Here is an 18,738-nt window from a genome sequence, read left to right on the forward strand (position 1 = left end):
CATTTTTTATAGATTGAAGATTTATGGTGACCCCATCTAGCAAGCCTATCAGTGCCATTTTTCCAACAGCATCTGCTCACGTTGTGTCTCTGTGTCACATTTTGGTGATTCTTGCGATATCTCAACCCTTCGCATTATTATTTTATTCGTTTTGATGACCTGTGATCTTCGATGTTACTACTCTAATTGTTTAGGGGCACCACAAGCCATGCCCACTCGAGATGGCAAACTTAACTGCTAAATGTTACGTGTGTGCTGTTCCCCTTTTTGTTCCCCCTTCTCCTTGGGCCTCCCCATTCCCTGAGATACAATTATATTGAAATTAGGCCAATTAAAAACCTGACAATGGCCTCTAAGTATCTAAGTGTGCAAGTGTTAAGGAAGAGTCACATCTCTCACTTTAAATCAAAAGCTGGAAATGATTACGCTCAGTGAGGAAAGCATGTTGAAAGTTGAAACAGGTTGAAAGCCAGGCCTCCTGCCCCAAACAGACAAGTTGTGAATGCAAAGGAAAGGTTCTGGAAGGACATTAAAAGTGCCACTCCAGTGAACGCACGAATGATAACAAAGTGAAACAGGCTTCCTGCTGATACAGAGAAAGTCTTACTGGTCCGGACAGAAGATCCAACAGCCACAACGCTCCCCTGAGCCAAAGCCTCATCCACAGCAAGGCCCTCATGCTCTTCAGTTCTGTGGAGGTGGAGAGGGGACGAAGCTGCAGAAGACAAGTCTGAAGCTAGCAGAGTTGGTGCATGAGGTTTAAGGAAAGACACCGTCTCCGTAACATCACACTGCAAGGTGAAGCAGCAAGGGCTGGTGTAGAAGCTGCGGCGAGTTCTCCAGAAGATCGAGCGGAGATCATCCATGAAGTGGCTCCACCACACGACGGATTTTCAGTGTGGATGAAACAGCCTTCTGTAGAAGATGCCATCTAGGACCTTCACAGCTGGAGAGGGGAGGTCCGTGCCTGGCTTCAAAGCCGCGAAGGACAGGCTGGCTGTCTTGTCAGGGGTGAATGCACCTGCTGACTTGAGGCTAAAGCCTGTGCTCACGTGCCGTTCTGAAACTCCTGGGCACCTGAAGAATGATGCCAACTCCACTCTGCCTGTGCTCTATCAGTGCAACAACAAAGCCTGATGACAGCACATCTGTTTATGACACAATTTCCTGAATATTTTAAGCCCATCATTGAGGCCTACTGCTCAGAAGATTCCTGTCAAAATATTACTGCTCATTGACAATGTGCCTGTTCCCCCAAGAGCTCCGACGGAGATGTACAAGGAGACTGATGCTGTTTGCATGCCTGCTGATACAACATCCATTCTGCAGCCCATGGATCTGGAAGTCATTTCGATTTTCAAGTCTTATTCCTGAATACATTTCATAAGGCTATAGTGCCACAGATAGTGATTCGCCTGGTGGATCTGGACAAAGTAAACTGAAACCCTTCTGGAAAGGATTCATCATTCTGGATGCCATGAAGAACATTCATGATTTACGGGAAGAGGTCAAAATATCAGTACATCAGTATTAACAGGAGTTTGGAAGAAGTTGATTCCAACCCTCATGGATGACATCCATGGAGGAGGTCACTGCCCATGTGGCGGAAACAGCAAGAGAACTAGAATGAGAAATGGAGCAGAAGATGGGACTGAACTGCTGTGATCTCATAATCCAACCTGAACAGGTGACGAGTTGCTTCCGTGGATGAGCAAACAAAGCAGTTTGAGATGGTGGAGAGGCTGTGAAGACTGTTGGAACGACAACAAAGGATTCAGAACATTACATACGCTTAGTTGCTAATAAGGCAGAGGCAGGTTTGAGAGGATGGTCTCCAAGAGTTTTTTCCACTGCAAATACTTATATTTTATATTAATTTTACATGTCTCAAAATTGAGAACGTGTATATGTATATATATGTATTAGTATTCTATCTTAATTTCATGTTTATTATGAAGATTTTTATGTACCTGAACATGCAGAGAGCTATTATTCTAATAACTACATAAGACTCCATTACTTGAATATACTAATAAATATTTTCCTCTTAGGAGACTGTTAGGTTTTTGGGGGGTTTTTTTTTCCCCTCTTTCCCAAATTTTCACCACCATAATGATGCTCTAAGTATCCTTCCACGTAAATACTTATTTGCATTGATTATTACTCCTTAGGAGAGATTCTCAGATCTGGACATAGTCAAAGAGCATGATGACTTTTAAAGCAAAAAAAATGATCTTTGAGGCTGAGTTGTACAGAAGCTGCAGCGGCAAACACAGGAGCAATGCCAGGAACCTCTCCCGAGCACAAAGAAAAACGATGAGTCGACACTCGTTTTCTCCATCCTGGGAAGGCAGCCGGCTCAGAGGTGTGGCTTCCATTTTGTACTCCACCTTTTTGTTGGAGAAATGGGTGATCGGAGTTCGGAGGATAAATCACTCCTTTAATATCACTGGCCACAGACCTCTGACAACTCTTGCAAGAACATCCAGGGGTTTTGCACAGCCCACAACAGCTGCCCGCTCTGGCCCTGCAGCCATCATGCAGGACTCCTCCTTCCCTACTCTTTCTTCAGTGCCTCAAACATGCCAAGCTCTTTCAAAAGCCTTAGTCCAGACTTTTCTGTCTGAAATGTTTTCCCCGCACTCTTTAGTGATCTAGCTCTTTCTCTTTAGGACTCCATTTTAAACATACCTCCTCAGAGAGTTCCTGCCCACGTCACTCAAAATGTTGTTACTTCATAGTACTTACTGAAACTTGCAATCATTTTACTTATTTCTCTGTTTAGTTTGTTTTTGCCTTCTGTTTCATGATGGGAGAGCAGGTCCTGAAGATGCCACATAACATCAGGAATCCCTGGAGCCTAACAACAGTGACTGGCATGAAGGAGGCACTCCCTATCTGCTGTTGAATTTCTGGTGAATTTGGCCAATTGTGGCAGTGGGACCAAGTGTGTAGTGAGAGATGTGGAATCTAAAGCCAGATTTTGCAGGGATGGACCTGAACTACAGGTCCAAGGTTGAGTTGATCTGCATTACTTGATGTGGTAGCTGAATGATGTCTCCCAAAGATGTCCCTGTCTTCATCCCTAGAACCTGTGAATGTCTCAGAGTGAAATACTGATGTCTGCTTGGCCCAACAGCCAACCAAGCCCTCCCAAGGCTGGGGCAGCGTGATCTAGGCGCAAAGGCCGGTGCTCTGTTAGTAAGCGCCTGGTTCAGTGGAAATCTGACCTGCAGTAGTCACAGCATCCACTGGGGCCCACATAAAACCAAGACCAGACACAGAAGTCAGAACTGCGTGTACACCTGCACGCGCCTGAAGATGCGGAGAGTGGGAGCCGCGCGTTAGGAAGTGGCCTGGTGCCGAACAGCATGCACTGTGACAGCAGACTCGGGTCTGCGTCTGAGATTAGCCACCGACTGACTAGCTGGGTAGCCTCGCACAAGTCCTCTAACCCAGAGGAGATTTGGTTTTCTCATCTGGAACACGGAACTGACTCCAATTTTACAAGAAGTTCTACGGTGGGCAAAATTCTATCAAGTCACACTGGCCGCTGCAGGGAACTCATTCCTGAAAGGGTCGATCGATGGAACAAACGTCACTGTTGTCTTATTTTAACAAATTGCCACAACCGCCCCCCCTCCTGCAGCCACCACCCTCAACAGTCGGCGCCAGCGACATCACGACAAGGCCCTCCACCAGCAAAAAGACCAGGACTTGCCGAAAGCTCATATGATGGTCAGGATTTTTTAGCAATAAAGTATTTTTTAATTAAAGTATGTACCATTTCTCAGACATGATGCTACTGCACACTTAACAGACTACAGTATGATGTAAGCATAACTTTCATATGCACTGGGAAACCAAAAAGTCCTTTGGCTCGCTGCGTTGCAATATCCGTCTTGCTGCGGTGGTCTGGGACCCAACCCACAATCTCTCTGAGGTGTGCGTAAGTTCCCAGCATGTCTGAGGCAACCCAGTGAGATTTAAGCCATTGTTGGTTGTCATTCATATTGGAATAAAATTCATGCAATTTTCTCAAAGAAAACCAGAACATGGTATGTACAGCCAAGCAGGTTTTCTGAGTTTTTAACTTGGCATAAGCTAACGGACAATCAGGGTCATTAGCTCCTGAGGCAGAGCGACTAACAGAAAATAAATACACATGTCCTTTCCTGGAAGTCTGAAAAGACAAGACCGACCAGTATTCCCAGTTCCCCCCATGCCCTTCTCCCATTTGCCCTCCAGTTAGAACAATTTAATAGAAATAAATTCTACAGTTACCACAAGTCAGTCTTCTTTGTAATGAAATCTCTCCTTCAGACGTTTAACTACTTTATGTTCACAGACAACTGCACCTTTATGGGGATTATTTCCAATGTCAAGTTAGGAAGTAAATCAAAGAATTTATGATGAAAAAAACAGCAATTACCAGTCCTTGTTCTGCAAACCCCACTACTGCCAAATTCCTTCAAGGCACATTTAAAAAATTAAAAACATGTTCACTTTCAACTAAAGTAACTTGAACAAGGAACATTCCATCAACATTCTTACAACATGTTGCAACTTCCACAGAAGATTATGAAACAACACCTGTTAGGACGTTCAAGCCTCCTCGTGAAGTACCATCTTCCTGTATGCTACCTTCTCCCTCTACTATCCTATGGACTAGCCTACATGTCATCAGAACTAAATGCTTGATGACTTGCATTCATGGTTAAAAGCAATTAAAATATTCAAGAGATGCACTGTCCAATACAGCAGCCACTAGTCACACGGCCACCAAGATCCTGAAATGAAGCTAGTTCCAACCAAGCCCCACTGTAAATGTGAAATACACTAACAAAAGAATAAGATATCTCATTAACAGTTTTTATATTGACTGCATGTTAACATACTTTGTGTATGTTAGGTTAAATATTAATATCCCTTTTTTAAAAACCTTCTAAATGTGACTACCAGAAAACCTGTAATTACATCTAGCTCACATTCTAAGTCTCTATATAAGTCGTCCTGCTACCTTTAACCTAGCCTTTTTTATCCAGTCTTTCTCATAAAATAGATTTGTACATTTCAATTCAAAGGTTGTCTTCATCCAGAGGGGAACCCAATCCACAAAGTAAGCTACAAAAAGGGTCCAGTGTTACCAGAGATTCAAGGTCATTTTTCATAGTCTTCATAAGAAAGCTGCCTAGAAACAGGTCTACATACATACGTACATACACAGTGTATGTACAAAAACATACACTAAAGATTTCAAATCTAAGTCACCTGGCAAATGATCATGAATTCCTCGGTTTATAGGTGTAGTGCAGACTCTACTGAAATCCAGAGAATTATCCAATATGGCATTTATCCTTCGAAAGATATTGGCATTACTACATGTGGAGAGTGCGGGTGCTTCCTGGTTGTCCCAGCAATCTTTTATCCTCCCAGCTTCTTCTTCCTAGACACATAAAAAAGATATTTAGGTTCGTCCTAGACAAAAAAAAAAAAAAAAAGATACTTAGGTTTTTCTACACTCCTTTATGATAAATAACTCCCCCTTTCTCCAGTCCAACACTGTGAGTTAAAGTAGCAAGGACTTGAATTTCATGCCTATATATTAAAATACTTAATGAGTCCTATTATGAGCAAGGTTTCCTGAGAGAACTGTAAAAGGGAGAAAGAAAAACAAAGAAATACAAGATATTGCCCCAAGAACCTAGTGTGGGAGTAGCAGGAGTTCTAGAACCAGAAATACCTGATGCAAATTTTGGAGGGAGATCTATATGACAGGATATTATCTGGAAATTTAAAAAATGAAGCACTGGGGCACCTGGATGGCTCAGTTGGTTGAGTGTCTGCCTCTTGGTTTCGGCTCAGGTCATGATCTCAGGGTCCTGGGATCCAGCCCCACATCGGGCTCCCTGCTCAGTGGGAAGACTGCTTCTCCCTCTCCCTCTGCCTCTGCACCCCCCCTGCTCTCTCTCTTAAATAGACAACTCTTTTTTAAAAAATGAAGCACTGATGTGTGCTTCAACATGAATAAACCTCCAGTACTTGATGCTAAGTGAGAGAAGCCAGTCACAAAAGACCACCTATTACGAGCCCATTGATAGGAAATGTCCAAAACAGGCAAATCGAATCTAATCCAATCTAGATGAGCTGCCTTCATCTAGGGGTGGAGAGAGGAGGAGGTTTGGAGATGGTGGCCAAGGGGTACAAGGTTCCTTTTTGAGATAAGAAAATATTCTAAAATTAGATTATGGTGATGATCACAAAACTGTAACTATACTAAAAATCACTGAATTTTATAATAATGTGGATTACAGCTCTATACAGTTGTTTAAAAAGTTTGGCTCTGCCCTTTGTCAGTTACTTAATCTCTTTGCCTCAGTCTTCCCATTTGTGAAATGGGAAGAACGCCTACCACCCTTCTGACAAGATGTATTAAAGCACTTAGCATGGTGTCTGGCATACAGTGGCTGCTATTTCTACACCTGAAGGGACACTTACAGGAGAAGACACGGTAAGCACAAGAGCGGTACAAACACTACTCAAAGGACTTGTACAACTGAACATAGTCATTAAAAGTACAGACAACTCGTGTAAGACCCACTTGCCCTGCCAGATACACAATCATGAATCGAACACCCCTCCCCCAATCAGAGCAATTCTCTTGGTATTCTCTAGCTCAGTAGACAACACCAGCACCCACCAGGCGTCCCAGACAGAAATGTGGTACCATTCTTCACTCTCCCTCACTCAGCTCCTCCAACACCTGACGTAGTAAGCCAGGACACACTGGCTGACAGAGTCATTTCTAGGGGGAGTCTGACTGACCAGCTCTACAACCCCCAATTACCTTGAGGAAAATAAACAAAAATCACGCCAAGTAAGGAAACTAGCACCTAGGATCTCACAGGTGGTCACTTCAAAACTTTAAAAAGTGTCTCTATGTTTAGCCGATTAAAATTCAGGTAAGCGTGAGTATGACCAGAAGCACTTACAGTTTTATCAACTCTGACAAACTTGAGTCCCATATCGTTCTCAAGCTCTTGGAAAGACTGGTATCCTTTGCAAGCTGAGAGGAGGACTAAAATACGCAGTCCTGCAAGGTCGTTTCCCAAGCCCTCCAGCGAGCCACCACTGAGAGCGGTTACACCCACACACACAAGGCCCCTTTCACAACTGCAGATTTCTAAGATGATTCTCAACCTCACTAAGGCAACATCACAAAGGCTAAGAGGCAAGCATGTACAACCAATCTTCAGATCTTAAGGCTACATGCTTCACGCATTTGCTCACTAATCACCATTAACCAACTGCCTGCTATGTACAGTGAGCACCCAAAATGTAGGCAGGTTAGACAGACTCAACCAAAAGAGATTTCTGAAGTCTAGAAAGGGAGCTAAGATCTGATCACGCTGTAAACAGCGACGACACAAGCTACAGTTTGCTGTGATCATACATTGTCCTCTCAGCCAACGGGGCTCAGAGGAAGACAATGTGCCTGAAAGTAAAGGTAGGAAGAAAGTCTGAAACACAAAGAGAACAGAGAGACATTATCAAAAGTGGTCCAGTGTGGCAGGGCACGGGGTATGCAAGAGAGCAAACTGGAAAGAAGGCTTCACGCTAGGTTAAGGAGTTACAATTATCTCCTACATCAGAGGTTTCCAAATTTTAAACTGCCCCTCTTAATACAGAAATACTCCTCTGATTTTTATTTACTAGTACAGACGTGCTACAGGCCTATGGACTCCCAGATCCTGGAAAGCAGGTAAACACTGCAGGTGAGTCTCAGGAGACCTGCAGCAACCACGGAAGAGGACAGGAGGAACCAGTGAGGGACGTGCTGCAGTCGTCCGGGGAAGATGAAGGCCCAGAGGCCCTCTGGAAGAAACCTGCTTCCCCAGGAGAAGGGCAAAGTCTAAGAATCTTACCATCTCAAGCAGCCTGAAAAATAACCCAATTTAGAAATACGTCTGGCCAACGCTACCCCACTCCAAATCCCATTAGGAACACATACCATAACTTCGAACCTCATGGCAAATGCAATCTAGAATGCCTCCCTCTCTCCCTTCCTCTAAGGTATGCCAAACCAGTTATCTAGAAGACTCTGGGTAATTAGGACAAAAGGAAATGGAGGGTTTAATATCCCAAACTGCTTAATCACATCAGTAAGTATGGTTTGCCTTGAATAACCAATTTGGAAGGGGGGCAAAAAAAGATCAAAGCTGTCCGAAGGGAAATCGATCTACCACTTTGCTTACGTGCGCAATAGGGATAAAATACAACGGCTTCATATGCTGTTTGTGAAGTAATACACATAACATGCTTGGCACAGTACCTGGCACATAATTACAGCTGAACAGACAAATGCTGGCTGTCCTAGTATCATTACTATTACACCAAGGGGTCAGAGGCCACCCCAAGGATCCCTGAAGAAAAGACTATCTGCTGATTAAAGGAGAAAATGTACTGAGGACACAACTATTCTTTTGAAAATCCCAGGCCCTTCCATGCTGAATTTTCCTAATCCTTTCATTTAGAAAGCTTAATTAAAAGGACTAAAGACAGGATACAAATTGAACTGCCTAAAACATGTACCTAACAACACAATTTAGTGATCCTTCAAACTCTCCAGCTAAATGAATTCAGTTTCTCATTTTCAAATCACAGACCTTTTATCCACGCCCATTACTCTGTATATTCTATCTTAACTGATCAATGTATAGGTCTGAGTTCATACAAATGTTTTACCATAAAGAAAAAGTCCCCCCCCCTTGGTTATACCACTGTTGTCTCATAATTTTCATGGTTATTTTTGGCATATTTTGCCTTAAAGTGAGATCATTTGCAAGTTTTTTTTTTTTTAACCTTTATTTGGTCTTTCACAAGGGACAGGAAAGGAGGCTATAAGAGGATCAGAGACTTGGAATGCAAATCATAATACTATTGAGAACCATGGATCAAAAGAGCAAATTACAATGCTAGAAAAGAGAAACAGTAGTTCCTACTGCCACTGGCTAAAACTGGAGTCGAGATAAAACTAGTTGTACCTCCTTATTGTCAGAAAGAACAGTTCATGAGGAATCTCTGCTAATAGAAACTATTTCATAGCAGGTCTCAATGTTCTCCTGTTCAACAGGTAAAAGTGGACATTCCCATCATGACACACTGGTCTCCTACAGCAATAATTCTCAACCGGGAGGGGGAGGGAGACAACAGTCAGAAAAAAGCATTCCCCTTTTCCACAAGGGAAGAATATTCCACAAAACTGAATCACTGTTTCACAAAGCAGAACGAACACAGGCCTTGGAGTATAAATACTAACCCTACCGTAGAAGTATCTTCTGTGAGCCCTGCTTGCCGCGGGTATAAAGTGGAGTACCATCTACTTTGCAGACTGTGCTGCAAATGAGAAATCGATGAAGTGCATGGATAAGCTCATCCAAGTTCACCAAGAAGCTCATTCACTTGTTTGCACTTCTAACTGGAGGTTTTTCTGCATTTGTGATTTGAAACTATCACTCAAAACTATTTAAAAATCTGAACCCATCCCACCTACCTATGTTTTCTACTTAAAGACTAAGATCCTCAAATTTTATACTTATTTGTATGCTAGAATTGCCTAATTTGGAAACCCTGGCCTTGCCTTCAGAGACCATACAACCCAGCATTAACATGGTGATGGGATGGCCATTCTTTAGGTCAAAATCCTGGGGGCGCCTGCGTGGCTCAGTCATTGAGGCTCTGCCTTCGGCTCAGGGCGTGATCCCAGGGTCCTGGGATTGAGCCCCGCATCGGGCTCCCTGCTCTGCTGGGAGCCTGCTTCTTCCTCTCCCACTCCCCCTGCTTGTGCTCCCTCTCTCGCTGGCTGTCTCTCTGTCAAATAAATAAAATCTTAAAAAAAAAAAAATTCTGGTCTGGGGATATTTAATGGTCATAAATGAATGCCAACTCTACAACCTCTGGGTTGATTATAATTCAGTTTGCCATTAATCAAAAACACAATACCTACACTGCAGACCCTTCAAGACTATTCCTGCTAATCATTTATTATGGCTTCATGACAAGCCACTGGAGAGGCTGATGGATGACTGTCTGAAGGACACACACTTTATTCTTCCAGGGGGAGTTTTAATCTGGGGTCCATAGACTGGAATCTACTAAGCCTCCAGCAAAACTGTGTTCACACTAAAAAATTTTCTGAGAATAAGATTTTCTAATTAGTTAGAGGTTTTTCGGATGAAAACATTAATCTTGAACATTTAGATTTTGTTTTTTAATTAAGATACACCAACAGAGCAGCATCTGGCTGGCTCAGTCAGTAGAGAATTTGACTCTTGGTCTTGGGATTGTGAGGTCAAGCCCTACCGTGGGTGTAGAGATCTCATACACACACACACACACACACACACACACACGACAAGACACATCAAGAGAAAGCAATATACTTAGATGCCCCCAAAAAATTGGTTCAGAGATGTACTTTGGCAATTTGCCTTTATTTTTATAAGTAATAAAGCTGAACAAAATCTCTATAGCATTTATACTCATGATTTTGAAAATACTATTTAACTACAACTTTGAACAGACCTTCTACAACACCCACTTAGAAAAATGTCATTCAGACAAAGACTAGGAAATGCTACAGTCTCACCTGAGAAACTGTTACGTTTTCTTTATGGAAGAATGTAAATCATCTAGCCAAATTCCCACGTGTGCTTTCGTCACCTGGTCATTCAAAGTCAGTTTCTGGTTGAACTTTACTGACTCTACCGTTGTTAAGAAATGCTTCTCTATGTTTAATTTTCTCCTTGACCCTTACTTGGCCATTCTTAACTGAACTTCCACCTCAAGTCTTCCACGCAACACTGTAAGAACTTAAAATTTATTAGGTTGGTCCATAAAAAACTGTCAACATTCTACCTTTTCCAACCAACAAAGCAGCAGTTTCACACAGTTCAATCTAATATTTCATAAATACTAAAAACCTGTTAGGTTAGATGTTGAGATTACAGATAGATAAAACATAATCCTTGACCTGAGGAGAATCAGTCAAGCAGGAGAAGGAAATCTAGTTAGGTAAGTGGAGATCAAGTAAGTACAAAATGCTACATGTACAGGAGAGGAGTAAATTAAGGTACCTGGACTGGCTTGACAACTCAGACTTATAAGCTAGAGAATGAAAAATCAGAATTCCTCTAAGTGTGGGAAAGGACAGACAAGCAGAGAACATGCATAGAGTGGATACAGAACACAGTAAATTCAAGAAAAGGAAGTGGCAAAACAGGACAGGACAGGGAGGGTCACCAGGAATAAAGGAGAAATGGCTACAGGTCCTTACTTGCAGAAAGACAAAGTAAATCCATCACCAGATACAAGACTCAAGATGCCACCCCTTCTTTCTCTTCCTTCATGATCTGACCTTCCTCTGTCCTCTCCACTGGTTCCTTCCCATCAGACTCTCAGTATGCCCAAAGCTCTCTCATCCTAAAAACACAAACACACCTTCCTTGACTTAAAACTCCTCCCAAGCCACTGCCTTCTTTCTCTTGCTCTACTACCAACCTTCTAGAAAATATGCTACACTTACTTTTTTAACCTCCTGCTTGTCCTCTCAACCCACGATGTCCTGCTAGCATGACCCCCTCCCACCCCCCAAAAAAAGACACTACAGAACGGCTAAATTAATGACTTCATAATTGTCAAACCCAACCAATATTTCAGGTTTATCTTACTTGGTATCTTTGGGGATCTGATCTTTATTCTCCACTCACTGAATTCAGGAACCCTCTTCTCATGATCTCGCTTTACTTTTCTGGTTAGTTTTCCGTTTCTACAGGGTACATTCAATGCGATACACACACACACACACACACACACACACACACACTCACTCCGCCCCCCCCACCCCAATCAGGAAAAGGAAATACTACAATTCCAAGACAGGTTAATGAGAACGTTAAGGGAATATTTAATACCATGACTGCTCAAGAATATTCAGAACACATGGTCACTGTAATTGTGGCTCTTGTCACACTTACCTGTCAAACTGTTAGCTATATGCACTGTCAGCTCTGGGTTTGCTAAACGGTAAGGTCCTCCACAGTCTTCATCTAAGTGGCACTCAGCGTCCTACCTGCGGCCCTTGCAGGGACTCAATACAGACACGACGGGAGAGGCAGACCCGTATCACACCGCTTGCACAGGTGTGTTCTACCACCTCGATCACAACCTCCACTGGTGGTAGCGACTCCTTTCTTCAATGTTAAGATCAAAATCAATATTCAGTCACCAACCCTACCTCTTCTGTCAAAGCTCTAAGCCACTCACAGTCACTTCAGGGTTTGGGGTTTTAAACCCCTTGGACCAGAGACAATTCACATGAATGATAAACAAAGAACTCATAAACAACATAACCTGGTGACTGCAGACCCATAGGTTATAATTACATTTACTGACAGTATTTGCCTCAGATGCCAGGAGACATTCTGGAGACAGAGGATAAGTAAGACAATCCATGCACCCAAGCAGTGAGTCTAATGGGAACACAAGCACATAAACAAGCATATGCTGTATTTTAAGTCTAACAATAAATATACAGAGAAATAACAAGAGCAGTAGGAAGGTGACAAGATTAAAAGGTTTTACCAAACAGTCCTAGTAGGAGTGGGGAAGGCATTCTAGGCAAAAAGAACAGGTACAAAGGCAAGGAGGTATGAAACAGGGATGCTTTTAGGCAACTAGCACTACTGCTAGAATTTTAAGTCCTATGACCCAGCAATTGCACTCAGGCTCCTATAAGCGAGAGAAAAGATGGGACTATAAAAAAGCATGTACAAGAACAGTCACAGCAGTTTTAGTTATACTCAAGCTCCGAAAAAAAAAAAAAAAAAACTAATGTCATTGTGTTAGTGGTCCCCAAGACCACCCCCGGGTTTGATGATTCACTAGGAGGACTCACAGGACTCAGCATATAGTTGTACTGAGCACATTCGGCTAACATTTATCACAGCCAGAAGATACAGAGGAAAACCAGCAAAGGGAAAATGTATATGGGACAAAGTGTGGGGGAAACCAGGTACAAACTTCCAAGGACCCTCTTCTAAGGGAGTCACACAAGATAAGCTTAATGGCTTAGCTCCCCCAGCAGTAAGCTGGGAGGACACACAGGAATTGTTGCCAACCAGGGAACCTTGCTAGAGACTTGGCACCCAGGTTTTTATTGAGGGGTGGTCACACAGGCAGCCTCTGCCTGGAATAGGCTCAAATTCCAGACTCCAGGAGGAGAGCAGGTGTTCAGCATCAATCACACTGTTTGCACAGTTTAGGTGTACTAAGTCACTCCATTGGTTCTGGGAATGGTGGGACTACAGCAATAAACTTGGACTTCATTGCAACTTGTAGAAATCTCAGATAATTAAGTGGGCGTGAAAAGTCAGACCCAGAAGACTACATGCTACAGGGTTTCATTTTAAGTAATGTGTACTGGAAATGTTCTGTATCTTCATCGGTGTGGTAGTTACTTAGGTGTATAAAAATAATATAAATATATAAAAACTGACCCCATTATACACTTACAATTAGTGCCTTTTACTATATGGATGTTCTCTCTCAATTTTAAAAAAGTTCCAAGCGGAGACCAATAGGGATTAAACTCGGCCACTAAACTGAAGCCAGATGATGATGGGCTTTGTGTCCTACCACTAAGGGGTTTGGCCTTTACTATATAGGGGTAGTTCTCCAGGGAGGTCTTGGGGACCCACAGAGGTCCCCAAGACCCTTCCAGAGGTCCACAAAGCCAAAACTACTTTCATAATTCTAAGATACCAACTTCTTTTATCACTATGCTGACATTTGCAACGACGGTACAAAATAATGACAGTGGGTAAAACTGGCACCTTAGCAGGAATCTAGGCAATGCCAATAAACTATAGTAAACAGTTACTGTGCTCTTCGTGCTCTGGAGTCCCAGAAACAGCCAATTCTCTTACAAATGTCCTTGAGAAAGCAGTAAAAACGTATTAAATCCTGACCCTTGAGTACAGGCCTTCAATATTCCTTGAGACAAATGGGAAGTAAGCGTGAAGCCCGATTGCTGCATATCGAAGTATAATCGTGTCTCAAGGGAAAGTATTTATGTGACTGAGTTTCAGAAAGAATTAGCTTTTTTAATGAAACATCTTTTTTACTTGAAAGAACTGACCTACTATGGTTATCAAACTTTGGGTATTTGGCAAACATTCTCTTGAAAACAAAGTAAACGAGATGCTTCAAATAAAATACTAACAGTCAGTATTTGTTGCCAATGATATATAATTTGAGCTTTGAAGGAAAAAACAGAACCCTGGGAAACCTTCATCTGCCCCCTTCCTCAATACTTTAAGACTTTTCTGATGAGACTGGTGGTGTTATTAACTAGTATGTCAGCACAATGTGTATATGTGCATGTATGATATGTTTACTGTGCAATAGTGCATAACAGTGAACCAGTATTTGTGAAATGACTCAAGTATAGTGTTACAAAATCAGGCATGGGAGAATGATCTATCCAAGATACAAGAGGGATCACTGTGTTTTAATGTAACAGAGTAAGGACAGTACACCCATACGACTTCAGATTCCATGTTGCAACTGACTTTTAGGAAGTTAACACTTGTGGAGTTTTGGTGTAGTATCAAAGAGGAACGGCCACAATTAAACGTAAAGGCTATTCAAATATTCCTCCTCTTTCCAACTACATATCTGCGTGAGGCCAAATTTTCTTCATCTATTTCAACCGAAACAACATGTGGCAACAGATTAAATACACAGACTGGAAAAGCCAGCTATCTTCTAATAAATCTGATACTAAAGAGATTTGCAAAAATGTAAAAGAATGCTCACTCTTCTCATGTTCCTTTGTTTTCAAAAATCAAATTCTGTTGGGGCGCCTGGGTGGCACAGCGGTTAAGCGTCTGCCTTCGGCTCAGGGCGTGATCCCGGCGTTATGGGATCGAGCCCCACATCAGGCTCTTCTGCTATGAGTCTGCTTCTTTCTCTCCCACTCCCCCTGCTTGTGTTCCCTCTCTCGCTGGCTGTCTCTCTCTCTGTCGAATAAATAAATAAAATCTTTAAAAAAAAAATCAAATTCTGTTAATATATAATGGATTTATAACTTTAAATGATTTATTTTTCCAGTTTTAATTTCTAATGGGCAAATATCGGTAGATACAATCCACACACAGAAAAGTTCTTGAAGTCCTCAGTGACGGAGTCCTGAGATGAAAATGTCTGTGAACCTCTGCCTTATGGGGTAGGTGATCAAACTGGCACTTTTCAAAGATCTTATCGGAACATCCAGGCAGAAATGCAAATATCCTGAAAGACTGAAGAAATGCTCCTAAGGGCACAGCGAACTCAGGAAAAAGTTTCAGAAATGCATGTGTGAGAAGGAAGAGGAGCTCTGATGTCGGATCTCAAGGATTTAAGAGATGAACAAAGGGTGGGCCAGACGGGTAGGGAGCTATTCTGCACAAAAGTTTGATGGGAAAAAGCTAAGCAAAGCCAGGGAGGCTGGCTGCTCGAGGGGAGTGCTGTACTAAGATAGGGTCTAAACACGGGAGTGACGTGATCATGTTTATGGACAGAGGTGAAAGGTGTGGCAGGAACAACGAACCAAAAGGTGTGAGGGTGTGAGAAAGATGGACCCCAATGCACAAACTGCTCTCTGAATAGGGAGGAGGCCACTTCTGCAATAGCTGAAGGTGAAGAATGTAATCGGAGCCAATTCCAATTGGAGAGGGAAAGTCCAACTCTGTGAATAGCCCAGAGTATCTTTTGGTCCACACAAGAATATATGAGCCTGTATCAGTCTCACATTGCAAAGAAAAAGGTATGCTTAGAAAAACTGAAAATCTTGCTCAAAAATCAACCAGTTAACAGAGCACAAGCACTCAAATCAGGATCCCAGACTCCAGATCTCCTGTTCGTCTGCCTCAAGGCAGCATGAGAAAGAGAGAGGAGGAGAGGAAACAGAGCAGGCCAGCGAACTGCTCTGTGGCAACTCTGAAGCTGCGTGGGAGGCTCTCACAAGGGCAGAGAAATACCGCACTGCTTCATGTGAAACATTTGGAAGCCAGGGCATTGAGAGACCTCTCCAAACTCAGGCAGGGTAGCAAGTGCAGGAAAAGCAGCATGACAGGAAAGCAGACATAACCTCCTGACCAGCAGAGCTAAATTCAGCTTTGTGAAGTCCAAAATCCAAGGCAAGTTTGAGTTTCATCTTAAAACTCCTAGACTAATGGGCCCCTGGGTGGCTCAGTCAGTTGAGCATCTGACTTCTGATATCGGCTCAGGTCTTGATCTCACCATCATGTGTTTGAGACCCACGCTGGGGAGCCTACTTAAAAAAACAAAAACAAAAACAAAACCTCCTGGACTTAAGGAATACCTCAGTAGTCATTCCTGGAGGCCAGGGGCACAGAGGGATGAGTTTGGGAGACATACCTATCCAACGACCAAGAATCAGAAGGGTAGGTCTGGGGAACAATGAGACCACTAGTGGGATAGAGCTCCACACAGAGTAACACATGTGAATAGGCAAGAACAAGTGAGGAAGAAGGTAGAAAGGGCAGACTGAAAACACTCCTCCAAGGGAGACTTGACCTAGCGGTAGCAATGGAAGGAAGAAGCAATGAAAGGATGCAGGGGCCAAGAGAGACACACAGTTAGACCACATCAAGGCTTTATAGTTACAGAAACTGCGAAAAGGTCTCCAAGCAAAGGCTACAAGTACGTATTAACCTAGCGTCCTTCTGTACTGGGGCCTCCAGTGACTGAAAAAATTAGAAAAATAAAAACCAAAGCACCCCAAACACAGTTCTTTCCCCCAAGAGAACACTAGAGTCTAGTTGGAAAAAAATAGACTAATTGGGTGGAGGGGATAGAATTAGATTAGCCTCAGGAGATGAGTAGAGGGAAGAAATTGGTTCTGTTTTTAAACCTGCTGGGTTTAATATGCCTCTGACAGAACTCCTTCAGTAGGCCAATCAGAACCATGGGTTCTGAGAACAAGCAGGGCTACAACTCAACCTAAAACTTGGTCCCCAAGAGAGAGGACTAGTGCAGCAGGAATACACAGGCCCTCTGTATAAGGGGCAAGAGGAGCCAACAGAATGAACCATAGGGAATGTGGCATTCAGGGGGTGGAGGAAGCCTGTAAGTGCCAGGACAAGAAAGATCTATCAGACGGGAGGAGGGAGCTATAAAGTCTTAGGAGACAAGTGGAAATTTTAAGTAGAAGGAGATAATCAGAGACCAATACAGCAAAGACCAAGATGCTTCAATTCTAGAAATACCAGTATGGAAATGAAGAGACCTGTGTGCCAGTCCTGGTTCTACCATCCACTCACTGCATTAACTTAAAACAATCACTTCTCATACTGAGCTTAGCTCTCTTGTCCGAGAAAATAGACATTAGAATCTGAGTTTGTTGTCAACCCTGAGTTATATCTGGGAGACGGACAGGTCTCTAATATCTTTTGAGCTTCATAACAATTCTAAAACTACAGTTAAAAAAAAAAAGTCTCAAGAGAAAGGACAGACTCAGGAGACAGATGGTATCAGAGCCAGGAGCACAAAGCCAGAATGCAGAGAGCGCAGGTGTTAAGTAGCAAGAGATTAAGTGTTCTGTCAAAAGACAGAAAACCCAACCAGCCCTTCAAGGTAACTGCTTTCCTCCAACTACTCCCATACCTTTATCCAAGGAGACTTCAGGCCATGATGCTAAACCCGTCAGGATGGTACATATATCTGCATATAATGCTGGCCAAGAATAAAGAAACCAGTAACGCTCTTATAGTTAAATTACTCCCAGAATCAACAGCTAGGTGCAACTGTGACCCATTTTTCAAACACAAATCAATCTTTAGACCTGTCCTCTGGGGATTCTAAAATTACCTCAAGGCAAATCATCACCAAATGCCTTAAAAATCAAAACAAAAGAGTGTTAACTCACTGTAATCTAAAGGTGCTCCAACCGTACGGGAATATTAAAAACAAAGTGGAAATCAAAGGTTATCCATGCCTGAGTGTTCTTCTGCACTTCGAACACAAAGCTCAACCCCACTTAGTCAGGAATTCCGCCCCCCACGCCTGTGTTATTTAAAAACACTCACATTATACATTAAAGAAACAAAATAATCCCCGACGAGACACTTTTTAAATCCCAGTAACAAAACTCGTGAAAATTATGTTTACAATGCAAATTTAACACTGAAATTTGGATACTGACTTTTTATGGGAAGTCAGATAATTTTCCCATGAAAAATACAAAATATTACATACATGATGTACCATTTCATATTTTTAGTCAGTTGACTATAATTGAGATATGCCTTGTTTTGGGGGTCTTATCTTGAACACGAAAACTTACAGCACTTGGGATCTGTGCTTATAGAAAGGGATGAGCTCTCCTGGGCAGGTATAACCAAAACAGGCAGCAACAAAGGCAGGAAAGAAAACAATGAGCATTTCCAAAGCTGCAATGTGGGAGGCCAAGGAGGCGGGGTCGGCAGTACGCAAAAGACTTAATAAACACTGAAAGGGTGCAATCAACATTTCTTGGCTTCAAATCAAACAGACAGAAGCAAAAATTCTTGTAACTTCCTCTACTCCAACCTCTGGGTCCAACCCCCTTCCCTACCCCTCACCCTCTGTCCCCAGGCTTTCTGGCAAGTTCTCCCCAGAGTCAGTACAGCTTAGATA

At 42.7% G+C, this 18,738-nt stretch overlaps 1 protein-coding gene across 4 annotated transcripts in view; it reads right to left on the bottom strand.

Moving 5' to 3' along the window:
* The window catches only part of CPEB1 (cytoplasmic polyadenylation element binding protein 1), a 102,700-nt gene that overhangs the window by 79,334 nt on the left and 4,628 nt on the right, over positions 1-18,738 (bottom strand). For all 4 annotated transcript variants that reach the window (XM_040642847.1, XM_040642844.1, XM_040642845.1 and 1 more), the window contains exon 2: positions 5,272-5,446. Coding sequence is in view for 3 of the 4 variants with exons in the window: in XM_040642844.1 (XP_040498778.1) it covers positions 5,272-5,446 (175 nt within the window). In the remaining variant the exon portion in view is untranslated. The remainder of the gene's footprint in view (positions 1-5,271; positions 5,447-18,738) is intronic.

The sequence above is a fragment of the Ursus maritimus genome, unplaced genomic scaffold (genome assembly GCF_017311325.1).
Source record: "Ursus maritimus isolate PB19 unplaced genomic scaffold, ASM1731132v1 scaffold_27, whole genome shotgun sequence".
NCBI lineage: Eukaryota > Metazoa > Chordata > Mammalia > Carnivora > Ursidae > Ursus > Ursus maritimus.